This window comes from Pezoporus occidentalis, unplaced genomic scaffold, assembly GCF_034315485.1.
Source record: "Pezoporus occidentalis ecotype Australia unplaced genomic scaffold, CSIRO_AGI_Poc_V1 ctg329, whole genome shotgun sequence".
NCBI classification, from domain to species: Eukaryota; Metazoa; Chordata; class Aves; order Psittaciformes; family Psittacidae; genus Pezoporus; species Pezoporus occidentalis.
Window position 1 is genome coordinate 272,241 of NW_026915257.1, and position 14,443 is coordinate 286,683.

General features: G+C 55.2%; 1 protein-coding gene across 4 annotated transcripts; it reads left to right on the forward strand.

The window, feature by feature from the left end:
• The first annotated feature begins 173 nt into the window (after positions 1-173).
• SENP1 (SUMO specific peptidase 1) lies at positions 174-13,745 on the forward strand. Of its 4 annotated transcripts, none has more exons than XR_009966710.1 (16): positions 175-408; positions 1,894-1,966; positions 2,068-2,233; positions 3,036-3,195; positions 3,470-3,573; positions 3,649-3,896; positions 4,059-4,113; positions 4,306-4,344; positions 4,434-4,518; positions 4,810-4,962; positions 5,153-5,284; positions 5,694-5,897; positions 6,784-6,863; positions 8,446-8,513; positions 12,101-12,185; positions 12,518-12,581. XR_009966710.1 is itself a non-coding variant. In XM_062629121.1 (16 exons), exons 1-16 carry the CDS (start codon positions 313-315, stop codon positions 13,537-13,539), a joined length of 1,839 nt encoding a protein of 612 aa, XP_062485105.1. In that variant the 5' UTR covers positions 176-312; the 3' UTR covers positions 13,540-13,745. The 4 variants fall into 4 exon arrangements, 3 of the variants coding, with proteins under 3 accessions (XP_062485106.1, XP_062485107.1, XP_062485105.1); XM_062629121.1 differs by lacking the exon at positions 8,446-8,513 and adding an exon at positions 13,477-13,745 and having other exon boundaries at positions 176-408; positions 12,518-12,613; XM_062629123.1 differs by lacking the exons at positions 12,101-12,185; positions 12,518-12,581 and adding an exon at positions 11,866-12,007.
• The last annotated feature ends 698 nt before the right edge of the window (positions 13,746-14,443 follow it).

The following is a 14,443-nucleotide window of genomic DNA, read 5'->3' on the forward strand; positions in this document are numbered from 1 at the left end:
TAGGATGACACCCTATAGGGTAACACCCCCATTGGGTGACATTCCCCCACCACCCTATAGGGCCTCTCTGGCGTCACTTCCGGCGGCGCCGCGCCTGGTGTCAACTTCCGCTTCCGTCCGCCTCGCTGCCGGCAGCCGCTACCGGGCCCGGGAAAAGCGCGCGCGGCCGTTGGGCACTTCCGCTTCCGGTGGGGCCGGGCCTGGGGCAGCCCCGGAGCCGCCGCTGCCCTGAGGCGCTGCTCGGTTCCCTCCGCTTTCAGACGCGACCCCCAGCGCCTCCCGCCCGGCCCCTCGGATGCCGCCGCGGAGCCCATGAGGATGGAGGCCCGGGAAGGCCGCGCCGGCCCCGGCTCCGCGTTCGAGGCCTTCCCCCTGCCCGCGCGGGCCGCCCCGCGGCCGGAGAGCAAGGTGCGGGTCGACCCCGACGGGGCTGGGGGGGGAGGCGCCTTTGGCTCCCTTTGGCCTCTGCTTTGGGCCCCTTTTGCCTCTCCTTTGGCTCCCTTTTGCCTCTGCTTTGGGCCCTTTTGCCTCTGCTTTGGGCCCCTTTTGCCTCTGCTTTGGGCCCCTTTTGCCTCTGCTTTGGGCCCCTCTTGCCTCTGCTTTGGGCCCCTCTTGCCTCTGCTTTGGGCCCCTTTTGCCTCTGCTTTGGGCCCCTTTTGCCTCTGCTTTGGGCCCCTTTTGCCTCTGCTTTGGGCCCCTTTTGCCTCTGCTTTGGGCCCCTTTTGCCTCTGCTTTGGGCCCCTTTTGCCTCTGCTTTGGGCCCCTTTTGCCTCTGCTTTGGGCCCCTTTTGCCTCTGCTTTGGGCCCCTTTTGCCTCTGCTTTGGGCCCCTTTTGCCTCTGCTTTGGGCCCCTTTTGCCTCTGCTTTGGGCCCCTTTTGCCTCTGCTTTGGGCCCCTTTTGCCTCTGCTTTGGGCCCCTTTTGCCTCTGCTTTGGGCCCCTTTTGCCTCTGCTTTGGGCCCCTTTTGCCTCTGCTTTGGGCCCCTTTTGCCTCTGCTTTGGGCCCCTTTTGCCTCTGCTTTGGGCCCCTTTTGCCTCTGCTTTGGGCCCCTTTTGCCTGCTTTGGGCCCCTTTTGCCTCTGCTTTGGGCCCCTTTTGCCTCTGCTTTGGGCCCCTTTTGCCTCTGCTTTGGGCCCCTTTTGCCTCTGCTTTGGGCCCCTTTTGCCTCTGCTTTGGGCCCCTTTTGCCTCTCCTTTGGCTCCCTTTTGCCTCTCCTTTGGCTCCCTTTTGCCTCTCCTTTGGCTCCCTTTTGCCTCTCCTTTGGCTCCCTTTTGCCTCTCCTTTGGCTCCCTTTTGCCTCTCCTTTGGCTCCCTTTTGCCTCTCCTTTGGCTCCCTTTTGCCTCTCCTTTGGCTCCCTTTTGCCTCTCCTTTGGCTCCCTTTTGCCTCTCCTTTGGCTCCCTTTTGCCTCTCCTTTGGCTCCCTTTTGCCTCTCCTTTGGCTCCCTTTTGCCTCTCCTTTGGCTCCCTTGAGGTCCTTTGGGGTGCTGTGAGAGCCCCTTGTTCCTGTGGGCGTGGAACACCCCAACCCCGTGTGGGCTCTGGCTGTGGGTGGATGGATGGGAAACCCATGCCTGGGTGTGCTCAGCCCTACAGCTTCACAAGTGCAGTCGAGGGCCAGCATCGCCGTGATGCTGACTGTGCCTTGCCTTGCAACAGGTGAGGTGAAGTTTGCTTTCTCCTCAGTCTCCTCATGCCCAGCAGAGAGGATTTGGAGGGGGGGAATGGGAGAGCCAGGGCTGCTTTGACTGCGTTGTAGTTCAGCACCAGTGATTCCTGATGGATCACAACGTGACCGGGGAGGAGCTGTCCCTGTCTCCTTCCCCTGTGCTTGTCACCCCGGGGGTTCAGGTCGAGCTGGGCTGCTTTAATCAACCCCTGCATCTTCTCCTGCAGTTTTTACCCACCAAGATCAGCGGTTTCACCTGTCCTGCTGGCAACGCCTCCTGTGCCCTCAATTACAGCCCAGGTAAGGCGCTGGTTCCTGCCCTGCAGCAGCAGCTTCTGCCTCTCACCCTCCAAAAAAGCAGCTTGGGGCTCTCCCTTGACCGCTGTGGTTCTCCCCTGCAGAAGTCCCCAGCCCTGAGAGCTACCGGGCGCCGGGGGAGCCACGAGCCTTCGGCCCCAACGCCAGCAACGGGCAGTGGAGGGGCCTGGCCCCGGCGCTGGGCTCCTCTGTGCCGCAGAAGCCGAGGGTGAGCCGAGGCTCTTACCTGGATGCTCGCAAGAGCCCCAGGTACGTACAGCTCCCTCCAGGTTTAACCCTCCCCACGGAGCACTGGGGGGGGGGGGGTGTTGGATTTTACCCCCGCAGACCTCTGGTATCGATGCAGAGTGAGCTCAGGGTGTGTTCACAGGAGTGTAGGTGGAGGTTGGTTGATGTATTTTGGTGTTTATAACCTCCCTGGGGAAATCCCAGCTTGGTTTGGGTTGGGAGGGAGCTTAAAGCTCCTCCAGCTCCAGCCGCCTTCCACTGGAGCAGGGTGCTCCAAGCCCCTGTGTCCAACCTGGCCTTGAACACTGCCAGGGATGGGGCAGCCACAGCTTCTCTGGGCACCCTGTGCCAGCGCCTCAGCACCCTCACAGGGAAGAGCTTCTGCCCCAGAGCTCATCTCGGTCTCCCCTCGGGCAGGTTAAAGCCATTCCATGATCCATGTGTATTTTCCCAGCCTGGGGGTGGGCAGAAGCAGGGTGAGGGGGGGACCCTGCTGTTCCTGGGTGTCTCCAGGCAGGGTTCAGCCATTTTGTGGTGCGTGGATGGAAGCCGGAGCGGGAGCTGGAGCCGGCGGGAAGGTCTGGCCGGGCTTTGCAGGTTGGGGCTCCTCGGCCTCGCAGTGCCATCTGGTGGCATCTGTGTGGCCGCACAGGCCTCGGGAGCGGTGCAGGATGGAGCCGCGGGAGAGGCAGAGCCGGGAGACGGCTCTTAAACCACCGATTCCTGCGTGCGGTTGGGTTGAGTTGGGTTGGAAAAGGATGAAGTTGGGGGCTGAAAGCCTCCTGGCCTCAACTAAAAGCTGGTGTTTGCCGTCTCCTCGCAGTGGGACAGCCAACAGTTTCGTAGGCAAATCAAACCACCACTGCCATGCGTCCGCTTTCCCCATCAAACCCGCTCAGAGCCCCTCGTGGAGCGGCCCGTGCCGCCGCAGCCTGCTCAGCCCCAAGAAAACCCCGCGGCGGTTCATCAGCACGGCTGAGGAGGTGAGGGGCTGCTCCGTGGGGACGGGGGGGGTTCCTCTTTTGGAACATGAAGCACCTGAGGTGGCTGTGAGTGCTTCTCCTGGGCTGGATTTGCTCCCTGCGCCAGGCAGGTGCTGCCTTCCGCTCTGCCCGTGTGCAGCCTTCAGCTGCGGTTGGTCTGAGCCAGGCTGATGCTGGGACTCTTCAGTACCCCTGGATGTATTCATGTGCTTCGTGGGGATCACAGTGTCCATGTTGGAGCTGTGTTGCTGAGACTCTGCTTGTTCCCCTGCAGACTGTGCGAGAGGAAGAGCGGGAGATCTACAGGCAGTTGCTTCAGATGGTCACAGGAAAACAGTTTTCCACGTCCAAGCCCTCTTCACTGTTCCCCTTCCATCTGTGAGTGTCCAGTGCTCTTCCCCAGCCAACAGCACCACGTGCATCCACTGGGATCTCACTTTCTGTTGTTCCTAGGTCCCGGTGTTCCAATTCCAGCAAACCTGTCGTGAAAGAAGCTCCCAGCCAGAACTCGAAGCTCTTTGAAGCTCACAGCATTGCACCAGCCACTTCAGCACCCAGCGTCCTCAGAGCACAGGAGCAGGCGTCCCACAAACCATCGCTCTACTCTGCCCCCAGCTACTCCTCCAGCATCTTTGAGTCCGGTAACTCCAGAGCCCAGCAGCAGCAAGAAAACCCACCAGCATCTAGCACGCAGTCTGAAGGTAAAATAACCCCAAGCAAACCCAATATGAAACCCAAAATCGGGCAGTTGGACTTAAATGTATGTGTCAAACCCACTTTTTCCCTCCCCGTCTGTATTTGGACTGGGGAAGTGGATGGTCATGGTGCTGATAACAATATTCCCTAAACTTTGCTCTTTTTAGGGTCGGACTCTGTCATTTTGCTCAAAGTAAAGGATTCCAGAACCCCAGCACCGAGGTAAGAGGCTGTGGAATGGAGGAAGGGGTCGGTTACATGGAGCTTTTGTAGTTCCATGGAGGTGACAATGCAGAGGGAAGGTGACCAGCTCTGGCTCTAGCAGTGGGGCTGTCCTCAGCTAATACAAACCAGACAACTCCTTTCTCCCCACATGGAGAGCACTTACACCTCTCTTTTTTGCCCCCTTTCCAGCCTCCCGTTCTTCCAGGCAGAACTATGGATCAAAGAACTGTAAGTACATGTTTTCTGCTCCTTTTTCCTGCCATGGAATATCCTACAGGGATAAGGCACTGATGTGTTCACGTGAACTGTGATTTCAGGACCAGCGTCTACGACTCGCGAGCTCGGGAGAGGTGGCGGCAAATAGAGGAGCAGAAAGCCTTGGCCTTACAGCTGCAGAGCCAGGTAACAGGGGGCAGGTGCTGCAGGAACTGGCTTTGTGGGGCTGGAACTTCAAACCAGAGAATAGAAAGCAAATTGGAAAGGGAACAATGACAAAATTCCACTCCTTCATGGGTCTTTGTTGCTTCCCCTTCCCGTGGCAGCGCTCTCAGTAGTGTCACTGCCAGGATAAATGCTTCCTCTCCATGTCCCTGTCTGTATTTCCTGAGGGAACTGACCCCATGTAGCTCCCTCTAAAGCCCTGGCGGTGTGACTTCCTTGGACACCACCTTAATCTGAAGGTCTGTCCTCCAGCGGTTGCAGGAACAGGAGCACTCCGTGCAGGATCGGGTGGATTTGAATCTTCGAGTCCCCTTGGAGAAGGAAATCCCTGTCACGGTGGTCCCAGAAGAGAAGGAGGATGCCAAGTCAGCCGATGGTGAAGAGGAGTTCCCTGAAATCACTGAGGTAAGTCCAGGATCTAAATCCAACCATGATTTCCTGCCATCCATGCGCAGGAACAGGGAGCTGTTCCCTTCTGCGTGTACATCTTGTAGCAAGTTTGTCCTTTGAGATGGAACTAAAGCTGGGTTCGGATCCAGCCTTTGTGATGGGAATAGCAGGAGTTCTCCCTTCTGATGCTGTGTCCTCCCTGTAGGAAATGGAAAAGGAAATCAAGAGCGTGTTCCGAGGTGGGAACCAGGACGAGGTCCTCAGTGAAGCTTTCCGGTTAACAATCACTCGGAAAGACATCCAGACCCTCAACAACCTGAACTGGCTCAACGACGAGGTGAGGACCTGCTGAGGTGTTCTTATTCCACTCAGTTGAAGTGAACAAAGGGCTCTGCCCTCTCTGGGCTGAAAGAACTGGGAAGGAATTGCAGCTGAGGGCTGTGATTGCCGCTCTGGAGCAGATAACCTGTGGAGAAACAGCTGTATAGATCAAGAAAGCTAATACTGGGAGGAGTGGGACTGCCCATGGGCATGAGCAGGGCCAAAAATCCAAGTAAACCTTCACTATAGAAAGCTGCATCCCTAAATTTTCATGGATTGTGAAGGTTTGAAGGCTGTGGAGCCGTTCCTTCAAGGAACAGCTCTTCAGAGGGCCGGATGGAGGCAAACCCAATTCCTGACCTGGTTTTGGCCTTATACAGAGGTGTCAACGCTCTGATGTGTCCTGCCTGCTTTTTCTTCCCCAGATAATCAATTTCTACATGAACCTGCTGATGGAGAGGAGCAAGGAGAAGGGGCTGCCGGCCGTTCACGCCTTCAATACTTTCTTCTTCACCAAGTTAAAAACAGCGGGGTACCAGGCGGTGAAGCGGTGGACTAAAAAAGTGGATATCTTCTCTGTGGATCTCCTCCTGGTGCCCATCCATCTGGGAGTGCATTGGTGCCTAGCAGTGAGTGCTGCACTTATTCCCAGTGGGATAGAGCTGGAGTTTCTAGTCTTACAAATTCATGTTGGACTGAGGCTAAAACTTCCCGGTTCATGTCAGTGGGTGCAGGGTGTGGGGGGGAAGTTCCGTGTTTGTGGCCAAAATTGAGGTGCAGAGCAAGTAAAAGGATAACTTCTGGGTGTGTTTCCAGTCTCTAAAGGAGGAGCAGGCAGCTGGGGAGGTCACCTTAGGCCAAGTCCTTCTCTGGAGAAGGATCTCATTTCCAGTTCCCACAAACTCACCTTTAGAGACGTTGCCGTGGGATCAGTTCAGAGATGTAGGTGATAGATGCTGAGCACCTTTCCCTCCCTCCTGCCCCTGATCTCCTTCTGTCCCTTGGCTGCTGGCAACTGTGTGGTGACACCTCCCACGTGGCTTTGAAGCCTGGCTCAGCCTCCTTAGCTCAAAGCTCCTCTGAGGGCTGTTGAACTCCCCGCAAGGGCAGCGCTCACATGGGTGGGAGGTGGAAATGGGGCCCTCAGAGAGCACTTTGAGGGGACACTTGTGTCTTGAACTGCTTCACTGTGCACACGTCAGGTGGAGCAAAGGCTCTGTAAACCTATCTGAGGCTTGGACAATGAGGATAACGGTGAACAATGAGGGTAACAGAGTGCTCTTGTGTGATGTGAGGTGATGTGAGGAGAGCCTGATGGGGCGATTCAAGTGGTTTCATAACACAGCAGCAAGGGGGGGTGTGGGGAGGGCAGTACCGAGGCTGTTAGAAGCCCTCTGAAATCCTTCTCTGCTATGAAATGCTCTAAACTTAACTTCTTTTTATCAGCAGAGTGTGCCAGCAAAGGGGGGAGCTCCCTGTGCTCTGTGTTGGTAACAGATCTCTCCCTCTCTGTAGGTTGTAGACTTCAGGAAGAAAACCATCACCTACTACGACTCCATGGGTGGAATAAACAGTGAAGCCTGCAGGATCCTGTTGTGAGTAACACTTTGAGTTGGGCCTGTTTAAAAACGGGACAGCCTCTTTGCTCTGGAAGCCACAACCCTTCCGTGGGGACAGTCCCTTTCTGGGTCCTGAAAGGAAGATTCAGAGGAACATCCTGGTTGTCACCACGGTCTGCAGATACAGAGGTGGTCTGTGAGTGTCCTGTGCTGATGTCTTGTCTTCATCTCTTCCCAGAAGATCCCTCAGTGAGGCTGGGGTTACCTTCATGGGTATAGGCAGGTTTCAGACCCTTTCTGTTAAGCACATGAGGCTTTGTCAGTCTTAGAGCATCATCTTGGGCGTTATCTTTAGAAGGAAAACAGCTTCTCACACCCTGAGGGGTCAGGGTCCTGCCCTTATCCTGCAACCTCTTGAAGAAATGGCACCTCCTGGCTCCTTCCTCCAGGTGGGAGCTTTTCCTGCCTGTGGCAAAGATCCACTCCATAGCTGAGCCCTTTGTTTTGAAGAGGCTCTGGAGAGCACGATGGTGGATGTAGGATGTGGGAATGTCTCTTGCATCAGGCCGTGGATAAAGGTGTGCACGGTCTCTTCTGTACTGAGCTCCAGCATGGTGTCACACGCTGTGCCATGCCCCCCAAACCAGAGCTGGGTGAAAGCTGTTCTAGTGGCTTCAAACTGCAGAGGAGGTCTTGGTTTTCCCATCCTGAGCGATGCTCCAGGATGGAGCGGAGCTGCCTGCTCTTCGAGGGAGGTGCTGGTGGTTCAGATCCAGAACTGGTTTCCCATGCTTGGAAGCCGCTCCTGAATGGAGTGAGATTAAAACCGAGCTGCTCCTTGGCTCCTTGTGAAGGCTCCTGCTCACGTAGGGCCGTCAGGCTTGATACAGATCACACTGAGGAGGGATTTAGGAGCCACAGTCGCCGGCTCCGTGGCTCCGGCGCTGACCCCAGCTCTGCCGTCGCTTCTGGTTCTCGTCTCCGCTTCGCTTTCATGCTGACTTGGGAATGTGATCCCAGCTCTTCTGGCATGAGGCTGAGTTTGGCAGCAGAGGTGTCACTCATTCAGCTGAGGAATGTGAATAACGAGAAAGAGCAGGCAAATGCCGTTTCCAGTCCATTGAGCACCTTTATCTTCCTGCTCAGGTGCTCTGCAGCCTGCGTGTGCTGGGTTAATGTAAAGAACTGTAAAGCAGCTCTTTCCCTTTTCCACCCTGCTCTGGGATGTTGGTCTAAAGGGAAGGGAAAAGCCTAAAGGCTTTGGAAATGGCTTGGGGCAGCAATTCTTAGGTTCACTGTGTGGCTCCTGCAATTAGAATGGGGCAGGCAGAGCCCTGGGGCAGGGATGCTCTGGGGAATAATCAGTTCCTTTCAGCCTGAGTTTCTCTGATTGGAGGATGTCCAGTGAAGTGAAGCACCTGAGAGGTGCAAGGAAAGTCAGGGACTCCTTCCCGTGCTTTGTTGAGGGCTCTGACAGAAGGAAGCAGGTCCCCAGCGTGGTGTTAGGGGATATCAGAGCATACAGAGTGTTTCAGCCATGCAGGGCGAGTGGTAGAGAGCCAGGATTTCAGGTCACTGTTGCCCTGGACATAATTGTTTTCCCTCTGTTTCCTTTTAGGAGGCTTTTATTGGTTGAATGCAGTGGGAGGATCACACCGGGAAGAAGGGACGGAGGTCCTATTCATGGTTAGTGACCCTTTCATGCTTTCAATCTTTAGAGCTTCCTAAAGGTGGTGAGTGTTGTCCTGTTGGCCAGACTTTACAGAGGAGGGAAACTGAGGCCCAGGGAAGGCAACTGATTAAATACCAGGGCCCCTGGCCTGGTTAGGGGTGAGTAGGGACCCCACGTGGCCACGCTTTGGTGGCTGCCCTGCTTTGTTTCAGCATCTGGGCTTGGGGGTGAGACCTGGAGAGGATTTTAGGGAAGCTGCCTCTGGTTTTGGGGGTTTCTCTCTGGGAAACACGGTGCTCGGTGGCTCAGCTCTGCTGGAAAGGGCTGTGCTTTGGGGCAGACATAGACCAACCTGTTAAGATTAGTGAAGAACTTGATTCTCATGCAGGAAGATGGGAGGAGAGCTCAGGGAGCAGAGCTCACAAAGCACCTCATGCCTGCGAAATCTCCTTATCTCCTGCTAGCAGCTGTGGTTGAAGCGCTTCCCTTCATGTGCCCTTTGCTTCAAGGCTCTCAGACATTTAGCAGCCTGCTGTGGAGCTGATTTCAGCAACTCCCTGAGGCACCTGCTCAGGTTTTTGTGTGTGTCTGTGAGCACCGTGGAGGGCCAGAATCCCTTTCAGGCATAGGAAAGCCTGCAGTGATTGCTGGGGCATCTCAGGCATGTTGGGCTTTGATTCGGCATGTAATTCCACTTCAGAATTCCAGGTCAGGCTGCTTCCCCTTGAGGTCCTGACAAAGTTCATCCCTTAAGTTCTGCCTCGTGAAGTTGTCTCATGAGTTGAAGTCAAGGCATTTGCTTTCAGCCTCCTCAAAGGGGGTTTAGGCTGTTTCCGAGTCAGGACTGATGCTGTGATCTCATGCTTGCTGATCGCCTTGCCCATTGCTGGAGGCTGCTTTTGGGAAGCCAGAAGGCCCAGGTGATGGGCACAGTTAACATGAGCTGCACACAGTTGGTTATTCCTTCCTCTCCCAGGAAATACTCCAAATTCCCTGTTTGCTCTGCGTGTGTCGGCATCGCAGCTGCGGCTTGTGGGAGCTGCAGGTGAAAATGGATGTGCTGAAGCCACCAAAGCTCCAGCATCATTTCAGCATCACTGGCTTCTTCCCTGGCTGCCAGACGAGTCTCACGCTTGGATCCTCTCTGCCTCCACTCCATATGTCCATGTAGAGATGTTGCTTGGAGGCTCCTTGTGTGATGCATCCTTGTATTTATCAGCACAGCTTCACTCCCAGTCTCTTATCGTGCAGAACAGAGGGGGCTGGGGGCTGCTGCTCTTTTTTTAGCTGAGGGTTCAAGTGGCTTCTGGAGTAGGCAGTGATTGCCAGGACTTTATTATTACTGCAGTGAGGCTGTTGATATGTTAATGTTTGTAGTGTGGTGCAGATAACTTGCTGCTTTCCTCTGCGCTGGAGGCTCAGCTCGCCCTTATTCTCAACCTGGTGCAAGAAGGTTCTTCCCCACCCATTAGTTTTTATTTGTGGAGATGGGATATGGAGACTTCTGATGCTCAGTAAAAGGTTGGTTGGGGTTGGTTGTGGACTGAGATTTACGCCCTGCTGATCTTGTCCAAACTGCAGCCAAGTCAAAGCCAAGCAGAAGCTTCCCAAGAGCAATTACAGCAGTTGCTGGCAGCCAGCAGACCCTGAGCCGGGATACTGGGAGCATCCAGCTAATGAAGGCTGATAGAAAACGCTTGTCTAGACCTGATCTGCTCTCAGGGGACTGCCAGGAGGAAACTCCCCTCCTTGACACTTCTATATCCAGCAAAACCTGTTTGTTTCTGGCTGTTTTCTAGAGGCACCGTCACTAGGACAGGGCTGGTTTCATGTTCAGGCGCTGCTGGGCTGTTCTGCTGCCACTTCGAGAGCTCTGTTCAGTGGCCTCTGGGTGTTGCAGGGAGTCTTTGGCCCAGAAGAGTTCTTTGAGTAGTTCTTTGGAGTTCTGATAGAGAAACCCCACTGACTGGCACCAAGGCAGCAAGTTTGAGCCTGCATCTATGGGGCTTGTCTGCAGGTCACATCACCCCTTCTCCCATCGCGTCGCGGCGTTTACTAACAGCAAGATGTGATTTAGCCAAGTCTTTGTGGATCAGATTGCTGAAAGATGGCACATCTCCCCATGCTGGCAGCCAAACCCGCCTCCCTCTCCATGCCAGATGCTCTCTTGACCCCTCCATTCGAGCCAACAGCATCTAATCCCTTGCTTTTTCCTTTCCAAAGTGTTCTGATCGCAGCTGCGAGAGTGAGAAAGCTCCTCGGGCTGTTCTGCGAAGATGCCAAACGTGAAGGAGCTGGTTTCTGTAGACCTTCCTGGTCCTGCTGGTAGCCAGCCTGAGCAGAAGGTGCCTGTGAAGCTGCATGTCACTTAACAACACCAGCAGCCAACAGAGAGGAGCTCCTTTAGGGCCATTAACAACACCTTGGGCCCATCACCTCATCTCCTTGGGCTCCTTCTAGTCCACCTTTGTCTGTGTCCTTCCTGAGCTTCTCTTTCTGCACTTCCCAGTGAGCAGAATAGTTCAGGATATTCATACCTGCACAGGGAAGAGTGTGGCAGCAGCTTGGGATGGTCTTGGTGGAGTTCCTAAACTTTATCAAGGAGGAAGGAAAAGCTCCACACTTCCCTGTTCTTCCGTGGCCTCATTTAGGCCAAACTGGTGGAAGCCTCCTTGAGCAGAGGAGGTGGGGAAGTACCCGTGAGCTTTCCTCATCCTCCAGCTCCAGGGGCTGCAATAGGACTGGCTCTGAGGCCCCTGCTGAAGGCTTGTGCAAGTATTTGACATCCCACCCTGCTCCTTCTCCCGTGTGTGCTCCCAGCTTGACTCAATCCCTGTAAAAGCATCTCGGAGAGGACTGTGGCGTGGCTCTTCCCAGGGCTGCCTCCCTCCATCCCCAAGCCTTGCACCTTATTGAGAAAAGCAGGGTCACCTTCTCTGCTTTTCCTCCTTGCAAGCCCTTGCTGTCTGCCCTCTGTGGTGGCAAGAAGTCCTCAAGGAGGAGTGGAAGGGAAATGTGAGAGAAGAGCTCCAGGAGATCATCAGCAGCGAGCTGAACCCCACTGCCAGCCTGGAGAGGAGCATCGTGGGATGCTTTACCCATGGAGTGACTGCTCCAGAGCTGCTGGATGCTGTTAAAGCTCCGACACATTTTCTCTTGCCTCCCTTTTGTGCTACACAAGACCCTCAGGAGGTACCAGTGTGCAGGGCACCCTTGGAGCTGGAGCCCAGCTCTCCGCTCTCCCATTGCAGGCGCCTGTTGAGGCATCCCTGGGGCTGCTGAGCTTCTCCTTGCCCTGAGTCACCCTGTGATGAATTAGGTTTGTTCTCGCTGGTTTATTTGTGGTTTTGACTCTCTGCTTGGCAGGTACTTGTTTTGGATGAGGGCTGCAGTCCTTCTTGGTCCTGCTTTGCCTGCCTCAAAGCCCAGGTCTGTGGAGCCCTGTTTGAAATGGCCAATACCGAGACGAAAATATTGGACTTCCATATTGCATTAATTCTGCAAACATGGCAGAGGTGTCCTGGGTAAACTGCCACAGAGCCCACTGGCTGCCTTCCCCTCTCCTCGAAGTAAGCATCTCTTTGTTCCCTTATTCCTACAGGCAATACCTAAAACAGGAAAGCCTTGACAAGAAGAGGAAGGAGTTTGACACCAATGGCTGGTCGCTGCTGAGCAAGAAGAGTCAGGTGGGTGCGGGCAGGCAGAGGGTCTCCTGGGCTCTCTGCTGCACCTTTCCTGGCTGGTTTTCCCAATGGATGCGTTCCTGGTGTCCCTCACAAATCCCAGCTCTTCAGTGGCTGCTTTGCTGCAGATCAGCCCCACATGGAAGCAGGGAGCCGGGTGCTCTGGTGCCACCTCGATTCCTGCTGCTCACCCTCTTGTCTTCATCCCCCCTTGCTCACACTGGCCCCATGAGGACTCATTGGAGAGAGGTCCTTCGCTTGGAGCCCTTCATCCTTAGGAGCTGGAAAGCGGCTCCTCTGGGAATGACGTTTGGGTTTGTGTCCTTTGCCCCCAGGAGATCCCGCAGCAGATGAATGGCAGTGACTGTGGGATGTTTGCCTGCAAATACGCCGACTGCATTACCAAAGACAAGCCCATCAACTTCACCCAGGTAAAGCCCATCCCGATGTGTCCCTCATCCTCAGGGAGCGATGGTCCATGTTCTGATGTTCCAAGTGCCCTTTCTTTCCTTCCCTGTGGGTTTCAAGTGCCCCCAGCCCATGTGGGGATCATAGGGGAGCTTCTTGGAGCAGAGGTGACACAAGGCACTGGGGCAGCTCTTTGCATCATGCAGATGGTTTCTCTCAAGCCATCCTCGGGTCTCCCATGTACTCCAATCCATGGGGCAGGTCACTAATGCCACTGGGGGAAGCTCAAACCCATAATGAACACCACTTACAGCCATAAACACCGAAATTCCCTGGGGAAGTGGGGTGTTGTAGCCCAAATCTTGGGGAATTTCAGTGTTACTTCACATTGTCGGCCTCTGTGAAGTATCCCATGCATGAATATTTTATTTCTGATGATTAGAGAACATCATCAGTTCTGTTATTACCCAGATCTCATCCACTGTCCTGTTTTCCATATATTTTGCCCTAAGAAAAGGCACCACTTCCAAAGCTGCACCCAGGAGAGGGGCTTTGGACAGGGATCTGCAGGGACAAGCCAAGGGGAATGGCTTCAACCTGCCCGAGGGCAGACTGAGATGAGCTCTGGGGCAGAAGCTCTTCCCTGTGAGGGTGCTGAGGCGCTGGCACAGGGTGCCCAGAGAAGCTGTGGCTGCCCCATCCCTGGCAGTGCTCAAGGCCAGGTTGGACACAGGGGCTTGGAGCACCCTGCTCCAGTGGAAGGGGTCCGTGGAGCTGGACTGGGGCTGGAGGCGCTTTAAGGTCCCATGCCATGGTTCTAGGGGAGCCTGGTTCGTGCTCCAGACGTGTTGGAGAGGCTGATGTGTGTTCCCTTCTCCCCCCACAGCAACACATGCCGTACTTCCGCAAGCGCATGGCCTGGGAGATCCTCCACCGCAAGCTCCTCTGATGCCCTCGAGCCCAAAGCCGCTTCCCTGCGAGGTTCTCTCCAAGTGCCCTGAGCATGGACCTGCCCTTGGGGCTTCCAAGCCCCCCACGAGCAAGCTCTGCATCCTGCCGTTGATCAGGCGCCATCACAGACCAACCCAAGTGTTCAGAAGCACACTTGCTTTTCCCTTTGCTCTTTTGGGTTTTGTATTTCCAGACCTGGGTTTTTTTTGTTGGTTTTTTTTTTACGAGCAGTTTCAGGTGCTGAGACTTTGTGGGGGCAGCTTCAACATCCAAGGAGCTTTTCATCTTTCCCTTTGGCAGCTCTCGCTGCCAGCTTTGGGGTCACGGTGTGACTCTGGCTGGATTTCAGGGGAGGGGAAGGCACTCGAGGTGGCTCTGGGCTCTTGGTGTGCTGGGGGAGCACTGAATGGGGTGGGCAAAAGCCTGTTTGGGGGTGGATGTGGAGGGATTTGCTTGTAGAGGGATGTGGGGTTGGTGGGTTCTCTACTCCTGTATCACCTCCCCTCCATCCTCAAAGCCAGGGTTTTCCCACCCATCACCAGCTCTGCCCCTTAGCACCCATTGGATGATAACCTGGTACCTCTGGTGCTTGGGACCTGGTGGTGGGTTTCAGAGGGCTGGGGCAGGTCAGGCATCCCTCAAGGGCAGGACTTGGGGGATCTTTGAAAGCAACTTGGTCAAAGCAGCTTTTGCCGGAGGTGTTTTCCTCCCTGAGGACTTCATCTCCCAGGTCTGGAAGCCTCCAAGTGTTTACAGATATTCAGGTACAAAACTAGAGCCGTTCCCTTGGCTTTGTGCGCGTTGCCAAACGTCCCTGGAGCCACAGAACCAAGTCTGAGGGTGCTGGGGTCGGGCTGCTTGGGTTCACTTCTCCCCTGCCTTCGCCTCCGCGCAGGAGCTGG

What these genes read in the sequence shown, in the direction of transcription:
- SENP1 (XM_062629121.1), top strand. Translation starts at nt 313, where the DNA reads ATGAGGATGGAGGCCCGGGAAGGCCGCGCCGGCCCCGGCTCCGCGTTC. An exon ending in TCCAGAACCCCAGCACCGAG is followed by an intron (nt 4,114 to 4,305) that starts GTAAGAGGCTGT and finishes CCCCCTTTCCAG; the next exon opens with CCTCCCGTTCTTCCAGGCAG. An exon ending in AGTTCCCTGAAATCACTGAG is followed by an intron (nt 4,963 to 5,152) that starts GTAAGTCCAGGA and finishes TCCTCCCTGTAG; the next exon opens with GAAATGGAAAAGGAAATCAA.